At 40.8% G+C, this 26,991-nt stretch overlaps 1 protein-coding gene across 1 annotated transcript in view; it reads left to right on the top strand.

The window, feature by feature from the left end:
* Nucleotides 1–20,338, top strand: part of LOC103129430 (contactin-associated protein-like 5) — a 154,363-nt gene extending 134,025 nt beyond the window's left edge. The window contains exons 20-24 of the mRNA XM_007540520.2: nucleotides 1,026–1,159; nucleotides 7,765–7,852; nucleotides 8,023–8,223; nucleotides 11,261–11,329; nucleotides 17,313–20,338. Coding sequence (XP_007540582.2) covers nucleotides 1,026–1,159; nucleotides 7,765–7,852; nucleotides 8,023–8,223; nucleotides 11,261–11,329; nucleotides 17,313–17,506 — 686 coding nt within the window. The 3' untranslated portion in view covers nucleotides 17,507–20,338. The remainder of the gene's footprint in view (nucleotides 1–1,025; nucleotides 1,160–7,764; nucleotides 7,853–8,022; nucleotides 8,224–11,260; nucleotides 11,330–17,312) is intronic.
* The last annotated feature ends 6,653 nt before the right edge of the window (nucleotides 20,339–26,991 follow it).

Here is a 26,991-nt window from a genome sequence, read left to right on the forward strand (position 1 = left end):
GTGTGTGTGTGTGTGTGTGTGTGTGTGTGTGTGTATGTGTGTGTGTGTGTTAAAGCCAGAAACACTGAGCACATATCGACTTGTTCAGTTCTGAAGTGAGAAGCTATGAGAAAAAATATTTGTTGACTTCAAAACAGGTGGAAAGTATCTGATGTTTTGCTTGAAGGAACACAAACTTATTACGAACTCTATAAGTTCATAATAACACTACAGTGCATGCTAAGGAGTTTTGGGAACGAGTCATTACTTTCTGTGGACATGTAGTCTGTAAGTTTAAAAAGCTAATAAGTTCATTCTTAAAGCATCTTTTATAAGCAAGGCAAATCAAAAGACTTTGCAAATGCACATAAGGCCAAAGGTCATATCAATATGGGTTCATATTTCATTCTGCAACCTGTCGACTTTGACGCCAAGGGAAACCTTGATATAACAAAATCAATCTCACAAATGGAATGACAAGCTATCAGATAAGCTTAAAAGAAATTAGTTTTTATGTGCAAAAGTCCCAAGCTGGAACCTTTAAATCATGTTTCTGCCACGCCCATAAATCTGATGCGAGGGTTGACAAAGCTGCTGACTAACCTCCTGTTCGTCCAATGCTGTTTCAGAATGGTGAATCCTCAATTCCAAAGCCACTAAAAATCTGGTTATTAGATATTGTAGAAATGGCTCTTACTGATTTAAATTAATGAGACTCTAGCTGAACCTGCCCGTTTGTCCTTCAAAGGGTTAAGAATATCCTGAACTTCAGAGAGGAAGTTCTGTACCTTTTCTAAGTATTTGTTAACGAACAGCAGATGCCTGTTTCCTGTTTCTCAAAGGGTTTGATTTTGGTGACAAATGAGGAACAAACCTGTTTGAAAGAAGTGTTTGAGAATCGAATTCTCTGAAGTTCAAAAGAACCCGTTGCCGTTAGCACACTGAGTAAGATGACAAGTCAGTTATCACAAGGTGCTAATGATTTCTGCAAAGACGTGTTCATACACGTTTTTTTTTTTTTTTTTTTTCTTTTGTTTTCTGTCTAGGAAGCCTTCAGATCTGGTATCATCTTCAGACAGACAGAAGTCCAGATGTGTTCAATCCTACCCCCAAAAATCTGGCAGATGGGCGTCTCCATCGAATCAGAATCCATAGAGTTGGCAAAAACCTCTATGTGCAGGTGAGTAATGAGCATCTGTGTGGTTACACTGCAGAGCTGCAGAACAGGATGTGTCCCACTCAAACACTTCCTTCTCTTTTTGCTGTTTTCACTGGCAAAAGCACCACGCCACAAAGACGTATGTTTAAAGATGTACTGATGTATGGATGAAGGGAGGAATGATGTTGATCTGGTTGTCTGGGGAGAATGATGGAGGTTCTTGGGAGGTGAAGACTCTGCGTGGGGGTCTGGTCTTTGGGAAATGGTTCCTCTTATTTTCCCGAGCCTGTATAGGACCTCCCCAGACGAAACCTGCGGCAAAAAAAAAAAGGTAGCAAAGCAATTGTTTTTTTATGAATGAAGATGGATGAAATGAAAGAGACAAAGGGTGAGGCAGGTCGGTGTTGATGAAACGTAACAGACTGAGATGAGTGGGTGAGCAGAGTATTAATAGGCTGCCTGGAAAATTAGAGGTGCAGTTTGGGCATGGCCCAGCTCCCGAACTTAAATTAACACATTAACTCTGCTTGTCACACGTAAATGTTTCAGATCATCAAACGCATTTTAATATCGCACAAAGATAAACCTAACTACAAAAGCAGTTTCAAATTACGACGTCACAAATTATTGAGAAAAAAAAAAAAAAAAACTGATTGCATTGCTGTGATCTTCAACTATGAGGTAGCCAGAAGTGAATGTTTTATGTCACTGTGGAGAAATTTAATATAACTCTTCTTTGGGGAATTAGTTAATTCAGCCAGACCGTCACACTGCCCTCAACATGTTTGACTTCAGGTATGGTGTTTTTTTTGTAGTTTTTTTTTATGCTGTGTTAGTTATGTAAGGCATTATGGGATACACACTCTCCAGAACTTTAATAAGTTTTCCCACTAAGATAAGTGGGAAAATACTATTGGCCTTTATTTAACGACAGTTTGACATGAAGAAATGTGAACAAAGAAGGGGAAGCAAACGGCCTTTGTTACTGCGTTTTGAGAACGTATGCCCTCGGCCTGTGGTGCTGCTGCTCCACCGCTGACTCATGTGGTGCCTGGAAAAAACTGTTTTAAAAGAGCAGTATTTTGTAAAAATCGACTTTGTTGAGAGTTTCACTATCAAAAACTATCAAAAACTTACTGGGCAGTGTTCCCTTGATTTTTTCATGCATGTTCGAGAATCCTTTAATTCTCCATGGCAACCATTCAGAGGTGTCTAAACACTTGCCGATACAATGTGTTGCCTAATTATCCAAAGCTTCTCCTAACTGAAGTCTCCAGTCAAGCTTCTGCCCCACAGAGCACCACTACCCCACGACTCCCCCGTTCAGCTCCTCCAGACTAGTGGCAGCAGCGATTACCAAACACCTGGTGGAACTGCAAGTCTGCTGAGCTTGTCGTGTTAACTACTTCTCAGTCCCATGGTCCTAAGAACAGTTGTACACAGAATAATGTTGGGATATTGTTGTGATTATGTGCTATAGAAGGAGTGTGTAAAACCTCTTAAAGAGACAGGGACCCAATTTCAAGGTGTTAAATTGCAAAATAATTATTTTTTTAAATCCTGTTTGATATATACTGCATTTTTATAACAACTGAAGCTAAAAAAAAGGGCACTATGTGCCTGGAAAATACATAATACTGGCCTTTTAAATGTTGTAAAAATCACATGGGACCATAATCACACAACACAGAAAGAAAAATCCAAAATTTTGATTCAAGGCAGAATATTCTTTGAGAAGTACTTCACCAAACTATTGTAACTTTACAAAGGAAACACAAATGGAGTTTAAGTCATGTGGCTTTTAAGTCTTAATGTTTTACTACAGTCATTCTTGCACTCCAGGACACTCAAGAAAGTTTCACATTTAACTTTGCTCCCACGCCACAGGTTGCCCACTCGATGAATGGTCCCAGATTGGCTTTACAGGATGAATAGTCTGGTTGCCTTGTTCCTCACAGCTGGTGTCCTCCAGTGGGGTGCGTTGGCTAAATAACTCCGCATTCGCGGATGTTTTCGCAAATGTATTCCCGCAGGAGATGCAACTCCTCATTCTGTCCCCAATCTTTCTCTCAGTCACCTCATGCTTTAAAAAAAAACATCACCTCTTCACAACAACGCAAAGCATCTGTAAAAAGCACAAGTAGGAATGAGCTGCCGCCGCTTAAAGAAAAGCCTTTAAAGGGTTAGGAAAACTTGCAGGAATTTTTGATTTGGACAAGAATGTGAGAAATTTGTTCATTTGAAACCGATTCCCACAACGCCAAACAGGACTAAGGTGGTAAATGAACGGCTAGAGTCCTCTCAACAGCACCTAAGTTATTGCCTTTGTTGAGAATAAAGAATTATGTGTTTTCCTCTAAGTCTTTTAGCTGTTTGCATGCTCATATATACATGCATGCACTCACATAGCAGTCGCGCGGAAAGCAGGAAATGACACACTAGGGAGCGCCCTCTTTAGGACGTAGCTTAGATAGAGGCTAACAAAGAGAATTGCAAACTGCTGTTTGATGCCATTTTGCTCTGCTAGCCCATGAGGACAGCATGAACAATGGATCAGCTGCATTTTGGCATTAATAAGTGGCATTCATGAATTCAACTCACTGACTCTTCTTCAGCCTCATACATCGATAACCTAATGGAGAAAGGATAATTGTCCTCTCCGTGCTGATTGCTAAGAGATTTCCCGATGATATCCAGGAGTAGCTGGACTTCAAGACTCACTAAGAATGTTTTTGGTTACCGTCTGCTGAATGAGAAGCAACACAGAGTCCAAAAGTGACTCAAGTGATTCTGCATAGGCCTGCAAGGTCAAAGTTGTACAGTAGCTTACAAGCTTACAGTGAAAGAATAAAAAAGAAAAAGAAAATAAGTGCAGTATGTGGGGCTGAAGCAACTTAAACAGAGTGCTCAGTTTAAGCTTCTTCCGCCGTTGTTGGTAGGTCTGTCACCATAGCAACTTTTGCTGTGAAATAAACTGGCCCAGAAGTAATTGCAATAAATAATAGCCTCTTCAAGTAATATAATGGTAATGGCATAACAGTGCAAGAATACATTCTCAAAAGATCAATAACTTTTACATTTTTATGAACATCTAACACTGGAACTGGGAGACATTTTAAATAGCCAAAAATAAATAAACCAAACAGCAGAAACAACAAATATATATATAAAATAAAGAAGTTTCTGCAAACAAAATTGTCCTTCAAAAAAGGGCTGGTTAAGACCAATATTTGCTGGTTCGATTCCCCTCTCTGTCCACCTCTGCCGTGTCCTTGGGCGACACACTTCACTCTCCTCTTCTGCTGGTGGTGGTCAGAGAGCCCAACAGGTGGCGCTGGTGCATGGCAGCCTTGCCTCTGTCAGACTGTAGCTACTATCCAGTAGCTGAAGGTGTGTGTGAGTGGTGAATTACTGAATGTAGTGTAAAGTGCTTTATGGTCCTTTGGACTTGATAAAGTGCTATACGATTCAGGTCAATTACCATTTAATTCATCATGTGATTAATTGGGTCATTGCTTACTGCGACAGACCGAGTTCTTGCTTTGTTTTTACGGGACAATCCACAGAAATGAGCATTAACTTATTTAACCAGAGGACATAGCCAGTCGGGTGGGTCAACAATATGCAAAGACGCTACAAATAGAACAATATCAATAATATGGCTGTAATATATGATTAAAAATAATCCATTTAGATTTTCCAGAAACAGTTTTTGGAGATGTTTGCAAAAAGAAATGAAAGTTTGGAGTATGTAGATTTTAAATTCCAGGTCTGAGACCCTAAAAACAAAACTCCTTTCCTAAATGCTCTGACTGTCCGCTGTGGCGCCTGCAGCGTTTCACTCTCTGGTCTCCTTCCTAGTGTAAAACGTAAAGGAGAGGAAAACGACATGTTTTCAAACCAATAATCATGACATCAATAATATCATCTACATTTGTCTATTCGTTGTTTCACAGAAGCTGAGTTTTAACGTGTTTTTATGATATATGACATGTGCGACGTAATGATTGGATCTAAATATAACCTGGCTGACTACAGAATCAAGTTGTTCCTAATAAATCTGAACTCGGACAATTCCTGAGTGTCTTTAAATATAAGTTTACTCATTTATAGATTGATTTTACTTTTTAACATACTTATTTTATATTTAGGTCACATTTAAATTTCTTACAATATTACACTTATCTATGTAAACAATATTTTAAAAATGGCAAATACATTTTCACTATGATTATATTTGTATTTACTAATATTTATCGAATTTCCCCTCTGAACTTATTATTTTAATAGAACAATAAATCCTATTCTGTTTAAACTTCAGTCTTTTTTTTTTATCCATTTCACATGTTGTGGAAAGTGTGCACCTAATATTAGCTTTGCACAAGGGAAACAAAAATAAGCTCCTGGGGACTGAAGTTCACTCATTAGCTTACCTGAACACACACAGTCCTGCAGCTCAGTGTGGTATGAAAGTATCTCTCATCAGACACGCTTTCCAAAGATAGACAGAATGAGTCCAAGTTGGATTTAAACTCACCACAAGCTCTCGTCATCCGCCCGAGCATAACGCTTTATCACGAGTTTTTCTTTAGGCGCGTTTGCGCCGTGTTTAGCTGTAACCTTCCTGCTAACTCCTCACGACATGACTGACCCAGACAGCGCAGATGCATTTGTCCTAAATTATTCATTCATCAGCTTATCATCGATTGTCGAAGGAATTTTCTTCATAGCAATTATCAAGATTGTTTTACCACCAACCCCAAGACAAGCACTCTGCAGCCGGATGACAAGATAAGCCACTGAAGGTCAGCTAAAGGTTTCCAGTGGGTGTCATGTTGCTTTGTAACCACATTTTCCTGTGACCTTTGCTAAGTGGTTTTAGTGGCCTGATGCCCAGATGTTGTAAGAATACCAAATGTAGAAACACTGTCTGACATTTTCCTTATGCGTTTTACTTTGCTGATAGAATTTTATAAAAAAACAAAAAACAGAAAAAAAATAAAAAAAAAATTTAAAAAAAATTGAACCAGTCAAACAAAGAGATCTGTGATGAAATGATTTTAAGTTCTAACATCTTACAACATCTTAATCAGTTTAAACCACGTAAAATATCTTTAAAGCTTTTAATTGTTTCCTTGCTAACGCATCCACACCCATAAACATTTAGTTTAGGTTTGTGGAGAAGTTTAAAGCGGGGGTGGATTCATTTCCAATCTCTTTATAGTTCACTGTTTAATCCTCCAGAGTTTGACGCGATATTTTAAACCTAATGAGACATTCATGGACGCCTAAACTGACAGGTGAGCATGGTGACTCACAGAGAAAAGACTCTGGTGAGAGAATCTAATAGGATAACTTAATAGAAGGCTATAAGGAGCCATGTTTGCATTTCACCAATAAGCACATTCTGAGATCATATGTCACACTGAAGATTCGTTCAGGTGTTAAAATGGACCAGTCAAAATCCAAATCTCCTGGAGTCAGTCATCAGGGGAGAGGTGAGAGTTACGCTCTGAACATGCCACTGAGACAGAAGGTCCAACACTGAAACCTTCACACTTTCACCCCTGGACCGTCATGATGACACCGGTGTGTCCTCGTGGACCACTGGACAACATGAAAGTGTTTTTGAGGTGAATGTTAAGGGGTTAAACTAAAAGACTCACAGAAGGATCTGAACAAGACCCAAATCTTGCTAAAAGCCATTACGTGTCACATTCAGACCAGCATGTCCATCATGGCTGGCTGGTAAGTGGACTGCTAATTTTAACATCCCCAGAGTCCTCTGCTGTCGTAGTGGCGTGTCGGTGAACTTTTACATCGTTCTCATCAATTTCCCCAAATGCAGAAGTTTACACTTTAAATCAAAACCTGACAGAATCCAGACAGGATATCAGGAGAATAATGAACCATCACAGGCTTGTTGGCTGAACACTTTTTTTTTTATAGATCCTATCAAGCTTAGAACTGCAAAACATTTGAATAAAATTATGAATAAATCATTGCTGATAGATTTGACGTTGTTTTCCGACAGCTACGTAGTTCTTTAGCTCCTCCAATGGCTGTCTAGCTTCATGCAGATGAAGCCTCCTCAAACACTGGTGAATTCCACTCTCGCTGTCTGAAGCTCTGTTGGTTCCTATCTGATTTATTTGCTCTACAGAGCCGAGTTGCTGCTCACTGGCTAATTCCTATGATATGGTGCTGGAGAGCTGATCTGCACTTCCCTCCTACATTTTGGATCAGAAGGATAAATAAGCGATCACTTATCACTCACACACAGTTATTAGAAGAATTAGAAGCGACTAAGCTCTGCAGCCCTCCAACAACTTCATCAGCTGCAGTGAAAACGTGTTAAAACCCGTTTTCTCTGGCAGTGGACAGAGAATCCTGCAGTGTTTCAATCCACGTCATTGTGTTAAGTATTGCATCTGAGTCAGCACGGCAGAGCAGAGAAGAGAGGTCAAAATCACTCAGCCGTGGGCAGAGAAGGTTTTATGTGAAGCTGCAGAGAACACAAATATCAATCTATAAAATATTACAGTGAGCTGCTGATTCTGCAGCCGTTAGCTCGGTTTACATTTCGTGTAATTGCCTTGTTATTTGATTTCTCTCCACTCAACCAGATCGACCAGGACATCCACCGAAAGTACACACTGTCATCTGATGCAGAGCTGATCTTAATCAGATCCTTGACGCTGGGCAAAGTCATCAGTAAGTTGTCCAATCTAAGGAGAAGTGCCGAGAAACCGCACACCGTGCTACTTGTGTTGCAACCATTCATCATTTCCTGTCACCGTTGCTTTGTCATTGCTGATAGTATTGCAATCAGAAATGAGTCGTACGGCAGCGCGCCTTTTCTCCTCTCACCCGTGCCTCTGCAGGGATGGACAGCTTTGGTGAAGAGGTGGTGAAAGCTGCTTCCAAAGGTTTCGTCGGCTGCCTCTCCTCCGTGCAGTTCAACCACGTCGCTCCGCTCAAGGCAGCGCTGACCAATCGGGGCAGCTCCCTCATCACCATCCGCGGCCCTTTGGTCCAGTCAAATTGTGGAGCTTTGGCAGAGTCCACCTCACACGTTCTGCAAGGTAAAACTCAAACACAGGCAAGTGTGGTCTGCACAAAGTGGAAATCGCGTAGACAAACTGAAGTTGAGCTCGTGCACTAAGCCTGTGTACGTTACGGCAAACAGAGTGAGGTTGTTTCAGTGCTATGCAGTCCTTAAACGATGGCATAAAGTCAGTGAAGCAGCTGAATATGATGCCTTCCAGGCTGCCCATCAGCCAGCAGGTGTTTGCAGATGTTTTTTTTTTTTTTTTTTCCCCTCTGGTGCACATTTATCTTGTCATCAATTAATGACACAATAAACCTCAACGGCTCAGACGGATCGTCCTTGTTTTAAGGTGACACCGTCTCCTGCTGACAACATTTTGTTTCCCTCCATTCAAGAGATAAACTTGCATGTCACCTCCTCCTCCGGAGGGCTTGTGTGTCGATAGAAAACGTGGAGGGCCCTTTATAAATTAGCTCTTTATGCTACTGAGAAATTTCAAGCAATGCAATTCCATCCAAAGCAGTTGAACAAAAGGCATGAGCGCGTGTCTATGCAGAGCGTGGACACATTTTTACACTCCTTTCATTTTTTTATAAAAATGACAAGGACATTTTTTTCAGGAAACAAGAGCATCTAAACATTCCTGACATTTCAGATACGTCGTCATGGGAATCATTTCAATTAAGTCCATTTATTAAGCACCTATTCACAAGTTTACAGAAATCCTGCTCATACACATAACACTGTGTTCCCAATAGTATTGCTCATCTGACATCTAACCCACATATTAACAGTGACATCACATGTTTAATCTTTAGGGTTTAATATAACATCAGCTCGCCCTTTCACTCTCACTGTGCTGGCAAGGACCTCTGCAGGGTTTAGGAGTGTGTGTAGGATATTTCTGAGCGGTTCCCCAAAGGAGCATGTTGAGGTCAGATGGTGACGTCTGAACGACGAGGCCCGTCTCAAAGTCTTCACATCCAAAGCTTTCAGGTTGAGGTCAGTCCAGTTCTTCCGCTCCCAGCTCAACCATCTTTCTCTTTATAGAACTTGCTCTGTGCTCTCGCTCGCAGCCAAGTTAGAACAGGAGGGTTCCTAAACTATTCCACAAAGGTAAAATGCTCTGGTACGCTGAAGCGTTAAGAGTTCATCGCCCTGACACTTAACAGAGTCAAACACAGCTCCTGAAAAAAAAACCACCACACACCATAATCCCCCCCCAGAGCACCAAACTTTACTATTAAAATCGTGCAGCCAGGCAAGCGCTGTTGTCCTGGTAACTGTCAAATCCAGACTTGTTAACTCGCTGGTACCTGCCTCCAGCAGCAGCTACCGGGTCAGAGGAAGGATACACCCTCACCGTGGTGAGAGCTCATCATGATGCAACCTTAGTGTCCTGAAGTGTCCTTTGCTCTAATCTGACAGGACAAAGATAAGTCTGGACCAATGGGGAGGTTCTGTTGTTCAGAACTCCAGATCTGACATAAATATAAAGAAAGCTTTTTCTCATGTCAGCAGTTCGTACTTCACGTAACGGCGAGAGAGTGTAATTTGTGCATTTACCCGTAAGAATCCATGAAACTCCACTGCTTTGTGAATGGTTTGAGAGATTAGAATAGAATAGACTAGAATATACTTTATTGATCCCCGAGGGGAAATTGCTAATCCGTTGACAAGCTACTCCATCTGAGGTAATAAATATCAATAACACAAATATAACCGTATGAGACAAAGTTTATAAAAAAAACAAATTAGAAGCAGTAAATCTAGCTGGGAGAGGATATTCTCTTCTGACTGTCAACAATCAGAAATCTTTATGAGCTTCAACACCCTGTGGTCTAAATGAGTATAAAAAAAACGTTAACACTAAGAATTTGTGTACTAACGTACTCTGTGATTAAAGTAGCTTAACTTCACAGATTGGCTGCACAGTGGAGGTCTCTCTACTTGCATGTTCTCTTTTTATGCGTACGCTTTTATAAAAGCTTTCAACAAACTTAGAAAAGAGAATCACACACAAAAAAAAAAAATGTAGATGTATAAAGCTGTGTGTACGCACATACCTGCACAGCTTTCCTTTATAAAGCCCAATTTTCGGGAAATAGAGCACAGCTGCTGGTCGGCCCTGTCACCGTCCGCCACCACATGTCCCAGTAACCATGGCAACGGTCCTGGTTTGTGGTAGTATAAATAATTAGATACTTTTAAAAATTAGAACATTTCCTTTAAGATTGTTACATTAATTGTTAGTACATTCTAATGTGTATTTTTTTTTGACAAAACTGTCATATGATAAAATGTTGCCATTGGAAATCTGGCAGTATGCACCGAGGAAGCTGTCTGTTGCAAAAAAAACAGTTTTCAAATGTACTGAAATAATTTTTGTTTCACTGTACATTTGTGAATATGATCTAATTTTGCTCTGTATTCAACGAGTCATAACAAAACCCAGAACGGCCAAACAGCTTCATTAGTGACTTTGAGAAACAGTAATACCTACAAAGGGTCAAAGATTAGTGGCGATAATAATTGTGTTTTATCCTTTTCTTTGCTTTGCTAGCAGCACAGGTCGTCATCGGTACAGTAGAATTTGCCTAACACCCACAAACTAAGAGTAAAATATTTCAAGCAGTTTGTACTTGTAGTTCTTTCATTTAAAATATCCAATCAGCATTTTATGTGAAACGGGGGGGAAGGAAAGCCTAATCGCATCATCACCAGGGTGTGAAAGGATGGAAAACATAAATGCGAGCCTACAAGTTAGCCTGGATATTTAGCTAGAAAATGACATTTATTTGGGAAAGCAAACGGATAATTTATTTTTTCCCAGATAGTGGCGTGTATGCCTACGTGCTTTAATGGCTCTAGTGTCAAGGCAAATGTTCTGGAAAATATGCAAAAGGCAGCTTTACTCACTCTAAACCTAAAACAATGTCTTTGTCAAACATGACTAAACAGAAATTAGGACAATAAATGGAACTCTACACTAGGATTCCTGACATCCTCACTCCCTCATCTGTCTTTATGGCAATAATTAATGAATCTGTTCCTCATTCATGCTTCTTCAGATCAAGCTGCAAATGAAGATAAGGACCAGCACGACAGCAACGCCCAGAAGGATTTGGCTGTAATAGCAGGTCTGTTTTCCCTCCTTTCTGCAGCTTTTCTTCTTGTGGTTAATTGAAAATGAGCCCCAGCTGTTTGTTTGTTATTCTCCTCATTTTTCCACAGTCTTAATGTTCCTGTCTCGTCTCCTGATAACTCCGCTCCAGCTCATTTTCAATCCGGCTGCTTAGCGTGTTTTGTTTCGTGGCGTAATGTCTGCTTTGTGATTAGGCAATAAAAAAAAAGAGCTCTCCTCAGATTTTAACAGTAGAAAGCAATCAGAAAAAAAAAAAAAGTTACCGTAGATATAAATGTAACCACAGTCTCTGAGCTAATGAACAGGAGCCTAAAAAAAGCCGCGTTGTCAAACGCTATCATCACTGAAGTATTCAAAACAAACACAAGCTGAACTTTGTCTTGGCATCTGCCGCCCTCAGACGAAACTTGTTTGGTTTAGATGAAAGCCACAGTTTGTCATCTGCCAGGAGTTCAACAGGAAGATTGAATTCACTTTAACGCTACAGAACAGTCGGTTAGGCTGAACACAAAGACAAGCAGCAGGAAAATAGTAGGTTTTTTTTTTCCAGACTTCTTTACAGCATCCACAAACATTAGTCCAACTTTACTGTTCAGATGTAATTTTAATATTTAGATAATCCCGCTCTCATCTTTAGCTCACTGATGTATCCACTTAGTAATGACTTGGCAGTCTGCAGCACAGCATGAATACAGTTTGTATGTGAACGTATTCATTGGGGACCACAAGCATAACTGAATGGCTGAAATCTCCAAATACTTGAGACCTCCCTCAAAAAGATTATTATTGCCCATTTTATTCGTTCAAACATCAAATATACCTTCACATCCATTAGGACACCCAGTGGAAGCCATATTGGCTCCACCACAGAACCTAATGTCCACAGCCTGCCTTATCCTTGCTGTTTAGAGTACAGCAAATCAGCAGCAAGGGAAATGAATGGGCCAATCCTCGATTGGCTGCTTTGCAAACGTCAGCCAATAGTGTGTCAAGTGGCGTTGCTCCAAGATATTTCTGCTTTCCATCGCATTTTTTCCAAATATCTTTCATAGGTTATACCTAAGATACTGAATGATAATATTTTAGAGTTACGCTCCACAGGAAAAAATCCACCTGATTGGTTTGGTTGCATTTATGAATGACTGCAACAAGTCAAAGTGAAAGCATCAGACTGGTGAACGTCAACATTCATCTCACAGGCAAGATGTTTACAGCTGCTTTCTTTGGTGCACATCCTTAAAAACACAGTGGTTTTAACACGGTGGTGTACTAACACACCTAATGAACTCAGATCAATAGCTGCTGTTTGACCCAGACCACTGGCCTTGAGAGGTCTGTCTCATTGCCTTGGAAATAAATGCAAACACACACAAGCTAAAGGAGGCTCCTTAAACTTGTTGACATCCTAACCTCATCAACTCAGGAGGGAGATCTGGAAAAAAACATGGCTGATGACTGAGGTCACCGAGGTCACAAACACAACAACAGAACAGCCACAAACAAGTTGAGGTGTGTGTGTGTGTGTGTGTGTGTCTGCAGCCCAGCGCAGCAAGGACAGCTCTGATTTTTCAGAGTCACAGTGCAGCACATCAGTGACACAGCTGACCTTTACTTCAATGACATCAGTCTGGACAAAAACAAACAAACAAAAAAACAAATAAACTGAACAGAGACAGTGACATCACCCATCTAACAGGTGAAGATAGTTTCAAGCACTTTCTTTACATATCTAACTTTTGGAAAAGTAATGAAACATCGAAGTCCTGATTGAAGATATGTGGTTTGTAAGCAGCAGGTTTAACTGCGACACTGAGTTTAACTTCAAAACACACAGATGTACCGTAGGATTGAGTTCTGGAGTGGAGGCCAAGCGGACCACTCCGTGGTCTGTCCTCTTTGACCACTCCGTTGTTGTCAACAGTGTAAACGTGTGTTAGTCTTGTTTCAGCCAGCTGACAGGCACATTGTCTGTTGGGACAAATAGACAACTGGAAAAGTCTCCCAGTCCCCCTGACTCTTTATCCATCTTCTCCTTAAACCGTAGAAACTGTATGATGAATTACTTTTGCAGTTTTTATTTTGTAGTTTGTTTGTTTGTTGTTTTTTTAAAAACTGGCATAGAGACTGAAATTATCATAAATTGTAATTTTTATGATGCACAAACTCTCACAAGTTACATGAGTTACAGAACATTTTCAAACAAGAGGGGGTAACACTTTATTTGAAGGGTTGTGCATAACACTGTCATGACACTGTCATAAATATGACATAACATCTGTCATTAACATGGAGTCTTTATGAATGTTTATGACTGTTGTCATGAAGTGTCATTCGGTAAATAATGACACTTTTAATGCAAAGTTGCTCTCAAAGTTGCATTGAAAGTCCTTTAAAAACGCCAACTTTGCATTAAATTATCATAATTTACAAAATTATGCAAAGTTGGTACTTTTAATGGACTTTTAGAGCAACTTTGCATTAAAAGTGTCATTATTTACCGAACGACACTTCATAACAACTGTCACAAACATTCATAAAGACTTCTTCATGTTCATGACAGTGTCACGTCAGTCTTATGCACACCCCTTCAAACAAAGTGTTACCCAAGAGGGGTAATGGAATCCGTAGCCAGAAGGGAATTTCTGTGCAGCACACTTTCCTAACCGAAGGAACTGACAAAACTGAAGTAGTCGGTGAAAGGAGCCGTCTGATTCTTCAACAGACAAACGACAAGTGCTTCAAAGATTCCTTTTTCAAAGAAAGAAGACGGTTCTTTAAGGGAGTCCGTTTGGTCGTACCCTTTATGTTAAACAGCAGCACTCAGTTGTACTAATTAGAAAGCATTTTAGTAAATATGGCAGAAGATCATTGGTGTAAGAGCCTAATATGATCAAAACTATGCAGCAGGTGTTCAAAATTTGCAACTAGTAATCATAATAGCTGAAAAAATATTCTGCATGAAATCTTTTTTTTTTTTTATTAGTTGGTGTAAAAACATACAAGCCCAGTTAATCACTGTAATAGCCGTAGATTAACTGAGGAGCTTAACGTGGTGGAATTCTTGTTGCTCTGCAGAGAGCTTAAGGATGCCTCTCTCATTTCTCCTTGGCCTTATAACCTTTTCAGACAAGCGCAGGGAAAATTGCTTTGGCGAAGACAAAGGAAGCTTTTCTCCCCTGTTCATCAGTGCCCTTTGTAAGGATTCCTGCATATCAGTTTTCTGCTTCTCAGCAGACGGTGAGCTGCTTTAAAGCTACATTTTACTGCTGCGCCTCCAGAAGCACTAAAAGGAAGCATCATCTTTAAGAGGCGTGCTTGTCTTAAATTAAAGATGGAGAAGGTTGAAGTGGACACCTGACTCCAAAACTTTGGCTTCATTTTTTTTTTCTGGTCTTTATTTCCACTTACTTTTCTTCACTTTACTCCTTTTGCAGAGACCGAATTAAATTTCACAAACAAGAGGGTGAAGGTCGCAGTGCCACAGTGTTTGTTTGCTTATTAAATGGGAACTGATTTCACAATTATCAGCTGAGAAAAAGGTTAAATCAAGTCAGCTCTACCTGTTTAAGTTAGGAATATACGTGAAGCTGGTAAGAGCCAGAACGCCTGTACATTAGATGAGTGTGAAGACATTGAAGTACAAAGAAAAACATCCAAATTAGAGCTGAGAAAATGATCATTTCCTCTTTCACACAGTGTTTCTTGAGCCCAGTTTCCAGGCAACAAACTGTGAGTCCATATTACAGATCTGCCTCATGTTTATCAAAAAGACATGAAAGTGAGACTAACCTGCTCAGTGACCTTGCCCAGAAAGACAAAAACAATGTTTCTCACTCATTTCTAAAAGTTCCCTTTAAACAGAGGATGAGGTAAAGGCAGAATTAATTTGAGGAGGTTTAGTATGAGGTTGTATTTTATTTCAGGCGCCTGCTGGGTCTGACGCTCGATTGTCTCAACCTGCTAACAGGCGGTGTTGCCGAATGTGTGACATGTGAACATTAAGTTGCTCTTTTTCCCCTGTTAGCTCAAAAAGAATCAGATTCACAATGTATCGCGAACTTCATCGGTTTTCTGAGTTATTTACATGTTTAGAATGAAATTAAATAGAAACTGGAAAAAAACTATTCAGACCTACAGTGTGGCTGGGTTTGGATTGCCTGCCCCCCTTAAATAATCTTCAGAGCTCCATGCAGCAGCAGACTTCAGTGCTAACCTCTAAAATCGTCTCTGTTTGTTTCTCTAAATCTAAAGTGAAATCACAGCAAAAAAATAAAAAAAAGAAACGCAGTATTTACAGGATGTGAATACTTTCAGAATCAACAATAATTTGATCAGCGATGCGTGAAAAACATGTCGGTCCATATCCGATCAGCGATCCTTGTAAAAAAAAAAAAAAAGAGAAAGATAACTGGACACTTTCATTTCTGGCGGATAAAACACAGCAGGCTGGGAACGGCTGAGTCCTTTTGTTCAAACTGAACCACAGTGAATCATCCCCACAAAACATAGAAGACGTAGAAATAGTTGTTTTTTTTAAATCCAAGCTCTATCGTTGACATCAAAAAGTAAATATACAAATGAAAATATGCTGTATTCATGCACTCACTCGCTCATTCATGCGTTCATTTATTCTGAATGCCTTCTTTGGGACGTTGACCTACATTGTTACTGTAGATTTATGTTCTGTCACATTAGTGCTGTCCATTCATAACGACAACTTCAGATCTGTTAAAATGTAAAAGTTAATTTTGATAACTCTGGATTATGCAGAGATTAAGCGCCATGTAGAACATTTGTACTCTGGTTCACCCTCTACAGAGAAATCAATAATTGATGTTTTTTGGGTTTTTTGCTGTTTCTGTAAATCTGTGGGCTTAAAGCTGCTGCCCTGTATTTCTATGGAGTATAAAGACCCAAAGCTTCACATTTAAAAATAAACATTTGTTTTGCTAACTGGCCTAAGTGACCTGGTGAAGCTTCAGGACATTAGCTTCAGAATATTAGCTTCAGAATATTAGCTTTTACAGAGCTAGTTTCCATTAAAAAAAAAAAAATCACACTCCTCATCAGTCACTTTTAGCCTGAAAAGCCAACAGCGAAGGCATAAGGATGCTAACGTTGCTGCCGTAGAGAGACAGCATTGGTTGCATTCTGAATGAAAGCAGACGTCTCCAGAAAAAACCAGCAGGTTCTGGTTTACATGTAGAAGTGAAACTCGGTTCATTATGCAGGACGTCGAAGGAGCCAGATGTGACCCAGATCTGATCTAGAACAGTTCAAGCCTTTCAGGTAAAATATCTAAAATGTGACACTTCCTGAAATCAAATCAATTGAAAGACTTGCTCTGTTTATACTAAAATACAGACTGTCTGGAGTTTATATAACTTTGTTATTTACATCGATTTAAAAAAAAAAAGATGAAATGCTTACGTCTATTGGTAGATCTGTTCTGAGAGGTTTCCTCTGGCTCAGGACCAGACGGCTGCAGGTCACAGACTACATGGCTCTTAATCCATATCTCCACCACTGAAAAGACCAAAACTCCCTTTGATATATGGAGTCCGCTTTGTTTTGTTTAAACAGCCTTTGAGTTTCAAAGAGAAAAAAAAAAATGTCCAAGCATTTCCAGCAGAGCAAAAACCCCGATCATCAGACTTCCCTTCATTGGCATTTCATCTAAAACAGAACCTACACACAGAACGCCACATATCTGAGTCTGTTTTATAGGATCTGGAAAGAGATGAAACAGAAAACAAAGGTGTTGATAAGCCGCCACGGCTTTAGGGTTCCAGGCGGCTCCTCTATGAATGATTCACTGTGTTCGGTGGTGAACGTGGGAATGTGGGAATGCTGCGACTGTCTGTGTTCTGAGCGCTGGATGTTTTTTGTTCTGGAAGCTGAAAGTCTTCCTGCCTCCAGGCATGACTTTCAACCTCCTGTCATCATCCTCTAATGCTCCCTCCCCGCTGTGTTCTCAGGTGTGGTCACAGCGGTCGTCTTCATTGCCGTGTGTGCTCTGGCTGTGATAAGCCGCCTCCTGTATCAGCAGCGGCGGGCGAAGAGGAGCAGCGGCATGAAAGAGGAGCACAGACACAGCACGTACACAGACTACAGGACTGAGCTGCACCTCCACAACTCCGTCAGGGACAACGTGAAGGAGTACTACATCTGAGCGCAGCGTGCAGCCTGCGCCACAAACGTACCTCTCTCCAACAAAGGACTTCACGGGTGGACACACTGCTGCAGGATCGACCCATTCCCGGTGCCCTGGAAGCTCCCAGGAACACTGCAAACACCTGCAGCCTGCCGCCCGCCCTCTCAACGCTCCTCTACAAGCTAGTGGCTGAATCTTTGCAGCTGTTAGTGTAATTTGATGTTGGTGAAATTGTCAGAATCAAGCTGCTGTGATTTCTGTCATTGAAACTGTGTAAAGCATAAGATGAATGTCCTTCAGGGCTTGACAGAAGGACGGTGTGAGCACAGGGAGCAGAAGCTGCTGCCCATCCTAAACGAACACAACTCGACCCGTTCAGTGTGAGAGTCTGGCCTTCTCGCGGGGATGGGCGACGCACTGAGCTGGACGTGGAGACGAGAAGCTGGAGATCAGGCCTGTAAGATATGCGTGCATTCGCTGCTGTAATTGTTTTTTTTTTTTGTTTGTTTTTTTTTTGTTTCCCTCAGTGGTGGTGAATGTTGTAGAAAAAACAGGGACAAAACTGCCTAAACAGTATGAGTGCCTAATTTGCATACATCTTTTTGTTTTCCAAGAGTTTAGAGGTTTTCTTTTCATAGATATGCACCAGTGCAGTCACATTTGCATTTAGTAGGAGCCTGTTGTCATTTAGGTGTGCGACCAACACAGTAAAAGCTGAGTCTCCCAGCCGTAAGCGTCCTCTGCTTCCTGAACCCAAGCCAGGGGAGACGGTTTCTCTCACCGAGGGGTTTTTTCCATTTCACCAGAGAAACGACACGGAAGCTAACAAACCAGAAAAGTTCCACATCTGTAACTGGATGGAGACCCGATGCCTCATTTATCAAACTCAGAAAGGGCTAATGAAATGCAGAGACGTGGAAGCAAGCATGGCTTTGTGAAACGTTCTTCTATCGAATGTTAAATGGATCACTCTCTAATTTTACATTTATCTATAAAGAAACAAAATGAATCTCGTTGCACCTTAAATTTGGAAAAGCCCGCATCCAATCCTTCCACAGACGGAGGAGATGTTTTGCTCACACTTGGGCTGCAAGTCAAACGGCATCCATTTATCAGTTTTATTAGAGCTCATTTTTCAATCATTCAATTTTTAAAAACACATAATACAGCTTTACGTGGCTTTTCAGAGTTAATGTAAAGCAAACTGATCCAGGTACTGCACATTGTGACCCTCCACAGTGAGAAACGATTCACATGATCAAACCCTTATGCGCATTTAGCCATCCCAGTTCTGATAAATGACCAAGTCTTTTGACTTTAGAAATAACTTAAAGTTGCTCCACATAGCAAAAGGAAACAAAACCTGTCTGTTTCAGTCGGATTCTGATTGGATTAGGATGCAAACCTCCACATGAGGAGCGTTAGAGCTGCTGACCTAATGAGCTGACAGTGTGAGCCGCAGCATGTAGAGAGTGCCATCCCTGTCCGGAACGTTCCGGCGCTTCTTGTCAGGAGCCTCGCAGCACCATGAAAGCTGCACTCTCTGACCTTCAGGTGGCGTGCTGAGCTGTCACATTGCACACTAAAGCTGAGGGTTTGTAATTAGCCCTGCACTGGACAGGTAGTCAGAATAATGATGAAAACTTTCCAGAGGTTCATGTAGCGGTCGGGAGTCCGGAGGCGGCACTGCCGGTTGAAAGCAATCCTTCACCATGGCATGGAGTGGATGTTGTGATTCAGTCCAGGAGCAATGGACGTGTCCGAGGTCTTCTGACGATTATTACCAGAAACAAAAGCGATGACCTTTACTTTCAGGTTACACACACAGTCACCAGGTGCTCAAGTGAGACATGGATTCACTGTGGAGGGAAGACAAGCCAGTGGCCAGAGGAGGATGTTCCGCAAACTGTTCCGCAAAGGAAACCTGCGATTCAGGAAAGATGTTCCTTTGCCAGGACCTACCAGAACATAGTAGCATCTTTAACGGGGAAGCTATTTCCTAAAAATCAATGACTTCTTTCTGCAGAATGTGTAATAAAAATCCTGAGTCAGAGGCAAAGTAGTGCAAGAAGTTAAAAACAGCCAACAAAGGCTTGAAAAAACTCCTTCCTTCATTCATCTTATTGTAATTAGCTGCCTACCTGTTGTCAGGAGCCCCGGAGCCCCGTTAAACGAGCAAACCTCCATGCACGCCGGAACACATGAATCCTGATCTGTGTCTGGAAACCCGGGACCGTTTCCACGCTGTGCACAGGGATGTTTGATAAATGAGGCTTCGTTATTCCCTGCAAGTTCAAAGGCTCGTCTGTGGGAACGGTAGCACAAGCGTTCTAAAACCAACTGTTTAAAGTTGCAGAAATAAGACGTGAATGTAAAGTGGCATTGCATTAATAATAAGTATAATCATGCGATGTGCACAGAACAAGTGGTGAGCTCTGCAGGCAACCAGGAGCCGCTCGCAGCCTCTGAGCGTGGCGGATGTGGCGACGGAGGCTTCGGGCGACACAAATGATCAGAATTTGAAATGACCAGCAGCAAAAATAACAACATCGCAACTTTTGTAACGACTTGCGTCTGAGGGAAACGGCCCACTGTAGTTTCTCTGGAAGTGTCTGGCTGTGCACAGGTTTAATTTGTCCCTTACTTCACAATGCAAATCAGCAGAGCCAGAGCTTTCCGCAACCTGCAAAAACAGCCAATCAGCTCGTTTTTCCATGCCCTGACTGACCTACACCAAGTGGTAGAATATGTTTCTGGTTTTCCAGTGTGTCTCAAGTGTAATCTATTTTTTTTTTCCTAAAGGATACACTGGTAGAATATGTGCACACAATCTAAAAAAAAAAAAAAAAAGCCCATCTGCACCAGACATGTGATGCACAGGACATATTTAAAGCAACATTAGAGCTTGGATGGCAACTGCATTACTTTTTATAGATGTATGCTTTGGGAGGGCAGGAGAAAGTTCTGATGCCAGAGGAAAAGGATGTTACCCAAATTTTAAAAACTCAGCTTGTCTGGTTCCCCTCATTACCGCGCTGCTCTCTGAGCGTACGTCTTTGTCAGCATCAGCTCTGCTTTCAGCTCACCAGGCTAAATAAAGGTTAATCCCAAAGAAAAGCTAAATTTACATGCCGACGCGAATGCAACAACCTCTGTTATTTTAGCATCTTTAGGACATTTTAAATCATCTTCTGGGGACTCGAAACGCGGTACAAACACCTGGGCGGGATGTGTTCCTCTGATTTAAGTTTTTGGACCAATGCACTGGTGGACTGGAGCTCCACAATGGCTTAGGTTGAAGCGAACGGGGTTGAGAAAAACAAGACGAGCATGATGAGTCTGCAGCCACTGGATCTCCCTGTGCATGTCCCACAAGTATCCCTCAAAGATGTGATAGTGCGCAGATTTCCTGTAACAGTGAATGAACACATACCTCTGAGTGTTTTAGGTTATATTGCAATGGGTAATACATGTGGTCACTTCTTAATGATTTGTATAGCTGCAGTTTTATTAAGGATCTACTGTATAGATGTATAATTTAATAATAAAAATGAGTATATTACTAAACTTCTCGGCTTGGGTTCTTGCAAACACATTTCTGTCGCGGCAGTCTTTTATAGTCCAGCACCGTCTCACCGGGATAATAACATGGCCTCTTATAAACACTAATCAGTCCTTTGTAAAAGAAGCCACACGCTTAGCTATTTTACACAAACGCACTACCGAGGAGATTCTTTTCATATTTTTAAATAAATTCTGCAAAAGCAGTAATTATGTCATCCCTATATGGTTTACTTTACTTGAAACATTGATACATGTAGCTACCCCACACGATCCCCAGAAATAAAACAGGCTTAATGTAAATGAAGGAGTTGGCTGTAAACTCACTGCTACATGAGTACATATTTTGTTTCCTGATGATTTCAATGCTGCCCGCACCACTGAATAAAAACGGTAAATAAAAAACACAGGTTTTTTATTCAGTAATTTTAAATAAATGAACCGTGAGATGTAGAAGGACACGTCGAAGGTGCTTCTTTGATTTTGCACGGCTCTCTTTAGGTTCAACATAAATCAGCCAGACTGAGGTCTGGACTTTGACTGGACCACTGCGGCACGTAGGTCATTTTCTTCTTCAGCCGTTCTGTTGTGGATTTGCTGCTGTGTTTGAACAAAGCCATTGGACTCTGCTTGACTCTGGATGACTGCAGTAGACTGGAGTTTGTTCTTGGAGTCAGATCAGTGGCTGTGACACCATCATGTCTGTGCTGATCTGCTGGGCTTGGCTCTCCTGGAAGATGATGCTGTGCAGGTTTGTTGAACGTCTCTCATCTCATATCACAAACTCGTTCCTTTGTTGTTATTTTGCTGTGATGAATTTTAACAATAATCTGGCACATGAGGCCTGCAGAGTCTGAGACAGAGCTTCTAAAATATCTCTTAGAATCTGCAGACGTCAAGCTGAATTCACAAGCAGCAGCTGATCTTTCTCACTGCAGGTTGATAGATTTCAAAGTGTTTAGACCTAACCTTACAACCCTTCCCACTCTGATGAGCAGCAAGATTTTCTTAATTGCTGATGTCTTCCCTGCTTGGCATCGTGCTGACCTGAGCTTTTTAGAGGAGCAGCAAGCTGTTAAGACATCTGCTTTCATGACTACCCTCATTCTCGCTGCTGATCAGGTAATCAGGTAATGCTGGCTGCTCTTTGCCTTCTTCATATTTCAGTGGCAGCACAAGGGAAAACAAAACCTCTGCAATTAGGCTCCAACTTGCCTGGTTGTTATTCTCGTGTGGTAAATTGCTCAGGCTGTACTTCGTTTAGTGTCTGCTGACAACGGCCTTGAAAAGGACACAGTGGAACATTATTAGATGAATCGAGCTCAACCAACTTGACTAAGTCTTCCTGTCGTGTGAGTGAAAATATGACTGTGCCGCGAGACGCAACTGCTGTTGCCACAGTTGTTAAAGGCGTAACAGTCGCATATTTTCTGCTGCATCGACTTTAGCAGTCATAATGAATGGCATGTAGTGAAGTTAAGATGCTTGAAATTATATTAATATTCATAGATGAATTAAATTTAATGTGATAATTATATATACTTTTTCTTTTGAGGCAGCTGTCTTGATCGCATGAGGAGTCAGCATGTTGCTCAGGATTCAGGATTCATTTGAAAATCATCTCAAATATTAGCACTTTAATCACTGCATGAATGCTAGGCTACTTAGCATGGCCTCAGATGGATGTGGATATACGGCTTTCCTTTAAAGGTTAGGTTGTTTCTCTGTAATTAGCACAATGCTAACACCCTCCCCCGGCCTGGCGTTGGTTGTTTCCGACCAGGAAGGGGGTATTTCTGTGAATGGCAGCAGGACCACAGGGAGGAAGAAGACAACCTCAATTCTTCCCAGATTTTCAGTGTCATTTTTTATGGTACAGTGATAGTTTTACAGGGAACGTGTCATATCAAATCCACTTTTTAGCCCTATTTTGTGTACTTTGAATCTCTGGGAGTGGAAAAAATGTAAAATAAATAAATAAATAAAAATATCCCAGTGCTGCATAGATATCTTTGTAGTTGTTTTTAGTCATATTTTTCAATTTGTTCAGTTTTCTCTGCTCGCTGTAACGTTTTTTTCTTATTCATGACGTCACGCATTTGCTGTGAATCTGCTAAACAAGGTCATGACTTCCAGCTAATCAGTTTTATCACTCTGCCATTTTGTTTTCCTCGTAGCGAGTTTGTAGTACAAGCTCAGTTGCGCCTCTTTTGCAAGGAGACAAGTCAAAATGTTTGGTAAGTGCGCGTGTGTTAACCAACACGAATCAGAGCCTCTTCAAACTGTCTGGTAAAAATTTTATTTTTTCAAACCTCCACCAATATTAAGAGGGATTTTCTAAAAACACCAAAAATCATCTAATGGTCAGTTCCTTCTCTCTACTGGTAAACTAGTAAACTGCTAATAATGCTACAATGACAGCAAACTTAACTTTAGACCCGAGTGTCGTGTGTTAATAATGACGTCCTGGCCAATGGGTTTGATAGTAGCATTGAACCTTCTGCTTCTGTTAGCGCTGTATGCTAGCTGCTAGCTGCTTCCTTGAGAACATAACTGTGCTCCATGTTCTGGATAATTACTTGGCTTTGTTTTTGTCTTGGGGAACACATGATCCAAATGCATTCAGTGATGCTCTTGACACTTGTGTTATCTGACTCCATAATTATATCGAGGCTTCGTTTGCGTCTTTCATATTGTGGTAACATTAATATTTTAATATAAAAACACAGGAGCAAAAACGAGTTGCTGTAAAATGCCTCAGAGTGGATAAACAATGGTCTGAGGAGCTGCAATGACCAGGAATTCAAACCAAAGCTCTGAAGTTCTGCTTTATGTAGACAGTTAGAAAATGATTTACAAGTGAAAAGGAACAATTTAAAAGCATATGTCCACTCTAAGAAATAACAATAAAAAAAGAAAAAGGAAAAATCTATTTTTATAAAAGTTACATACTGCAGACTAAAAGAAAGAACACACACACAAGCAACTGACACGAAGCCATACACGTTGATTCAAACTGGTAAAGCAATTCAAATAAAATTTTTATAAAACACTTTTAAAAACATCTCCTGACCAAAGAGCTGTAGATCTCTGAACTCCCTTTGAACAAAAAGGGCGCATCAATTGTTAGATAGATTTCTTTTTCTTTTTTTTTTTAATAGTGAAGATTTTCTGAAGCTTTGTGGATATGTTCCTTCTAAAAGAGAAAAACTAGAAAACAAAGAACTGTACGAGCTGAAGATGGAGGGGAGAGCTTCGTCTCTGCTGCAGTTAATGTGCAGCGGGCACTCTGGTGGTGTTGGGTGAATAAACAGAGCTCTGGTCGATTTTAAGCAAATGATGCAGGAGAAGAATCGATGGAAGTCATCCTGCTGATGAGGAAACCTGAAAGCTGCAGAACCACCAAGTGAGCCGAGATCGTTTTCTCGTTTGCCACCCTGTCGGCTGGACGCCATCAATTGCTGGTGCCTCTCGAAACCTCACAAATCAGCACTGACAAATAAATCTGTAACTCACCGCAGAGTTCGGCATGACTGAGTTCAAACACACAACGTTTAGGGGTTCAGCTCGGGCCCAGCATTGTGTGGGCGACAGCTTTATGTAATATCATCATGCGCCGGTAAGACACTGCGTACTTTGACATGCAGCGCCGAGGCAGTGCATGGGAAATATTTGTCGGCCTGTTGGGCTGAATCACATTGCACAGATGTTGTTTTTTGTTTGCTGAAGGCTGCAGGTTGTTCGGGTTAAAGAAAACTGCAATGGTTTAATTCCTGAAAGAATAAAACAAAACACTGCGAAACAAAAACCTTAGACTGCTTTTCTGTTCCTATGTCCTTAAGGCTTCATTATAACCTTAATAGATGTTAATTTGTGAGAGTAATAATTTTCAACTAAAAATGCTACAGTGTTTTTCCTGGTACACGGCTAAGCAACCGTTACAAACTCAGCACTGCAGCAGAACAGGGAACAGATCCTATAGGAGCTCCTGACCTGACAGCTAGAGGAGAAAAGTCCAGTTTCTTCATGTGGTAAAGTCATGACATTTTGTCAGAAGGTAGACTGGCCATTGCGCTCCAAGACATGCTCAGGGTTTTTCTCTGTCTAATCGTCAGTAATAGAAATCCGCTACATAAATCATCAGATACGGCGACATGTAAATTCAGAAGCGCTTCGCTTTCACAGACCGTGGGGACTACGTCTAACTTTTATCGTCACTTGGAAAGGAGGCTTAAAGGAAGGTAAGCTATGTGGACGTGACGTTAGCAAAGCTAGCTACGCAGGGACACATATGCATCTGCGATGAAAAAACAGTTGTCGCTAACTGGACTGAATTATTGTGCAGAGGTGTTGACTGACATGTCGCATGTATGGCACAATGGTGTGACCAAAGTCTGCACGATGTGACATTTGTAAAGGATCCGTTTGTTCTGGACAGCTCTTTACTAAGAACAGCAGGACAGCAGCCTCACTGAGAGCCGTTCTTTATTCTTGCAATGCTCTGCGCACACTGCAGTAGCTGTTATTATTCTGTTTAATTAAAATATATATAGATTTTTTTTAATTGGCGAATAAATAAAACAAGAACATAAGAGCACACAGAACATGCTCATTGCTCTCTGATGTTTTGGTCACCTGTCATGTTGGCCTGTCCTGCTGACTATCACATGGTAGCTCCCATCCTTCATTTAACTGGGTATGAGGCCGGTTATAGGCCACGATCCATCTCTTGCATTATTCCAGACTCCTTTTCGGTTTTGGAAATGTAATAAATTGTATTCCGCCCTCTAAATGCTCTGGGTAATGGCTGTCGGGATTGCACATTCCTCAATGACAGCTTGGATCATGATTATTTATTATTTTCCTCAAAATCTCTCAGGCTGCAGCTTGTTTGCTGTGATAAACACTGTCAATATTGTGAGGTCTGTTCATCTAGATATCAGCAATGTACTTTCAGACAAATTGCGACTGCCAATTGGTCAGTTGCTGACAAATGCCCTGGAATGATTGGAGAAGGATAATTTTACATTCGCATGGAGGAGGAGCCGGCATTATGTCAACTGTTCCCCGGAAGCGATAATAGCAAAGTTCAAATCCTGTTGCGTGATGTTTTTTTTTTTTAACTCCATATATAACAATTGGTTTTTTAAAATGTTGTGTATGTTAATGAAAATGCTACAACTACAAATAAGAAATGTTAAATTAGATGGAAAAAAAAATATTCTATCTAATCTAATATTTTCTGGGGATTCCAGGGGGTGCTACAGCATTAAACATATTAAATCTACTTACGTAAAGTACAGATAAATGAAAATTGTACTTAAGTACAGTAACAAAGTATCGTGTTTGCATCTTTTTGTAGTTATCATGCAATGAAATCTGAGTTCCAGCTACCTGCTGAAACATTCTACACCTTGACTACTGGTCGACTGCAGAGCAGTCCACGGTTTGCATCAGGCTCAATAAAGAATTTCATGTTGGGGTCCACGCTCAGTTCAGCCCGCCAGGAAAACCACATCTGTTTTTGCATTCTTTATCAGATGCAGTTTGCTTTGCAATATACAAGCAAGCAATCATTCTTTAATTGCTAAGCTATTGGTGATCTATTCCACAAGATCCATCAATGTTTTCCTTGGTATGTAAAAGCAAGTTAACAATATCAATAGCAGAACAAAGTAAGCCACCATTTCTGGCCTCATTATAGAAAACATCTATTCATATAGATTTGGATGATTTAATATAATCCACCTAGGTAAATTATTATTATTTTTTAAATACAAAAAACATTTATGTACATTTTTCTCACTGTGAGAATGTGAGAAATATATTGGGTTGACCTCAAAACCTTGAAGTGTTTTGAAAGATGAAAAATTCAAAAGCTGTAGAGCATTTGAGAGAGCATCGTGACTTCTTTGTCATCATCAAGAACATGCTTTAAATCA

The sequence above is a fragment of the Poecilia formosa genome, unplaced genomic scaffold (assembly GCF_000485575.1).
Source record: "Poecilia formosa unplaced genomic scaffold, Poecilia_formosa-5.1.2 Scaffold545, whole genome shotgun sequence".
Taxonomy (NCBI): domain Eukaryota; kingdom Metazoa; phylum Chordata; class Actinopteri; order Cyprinodontiformes; family Poeciliidae; genus Poecilia; species Poecilia formosa.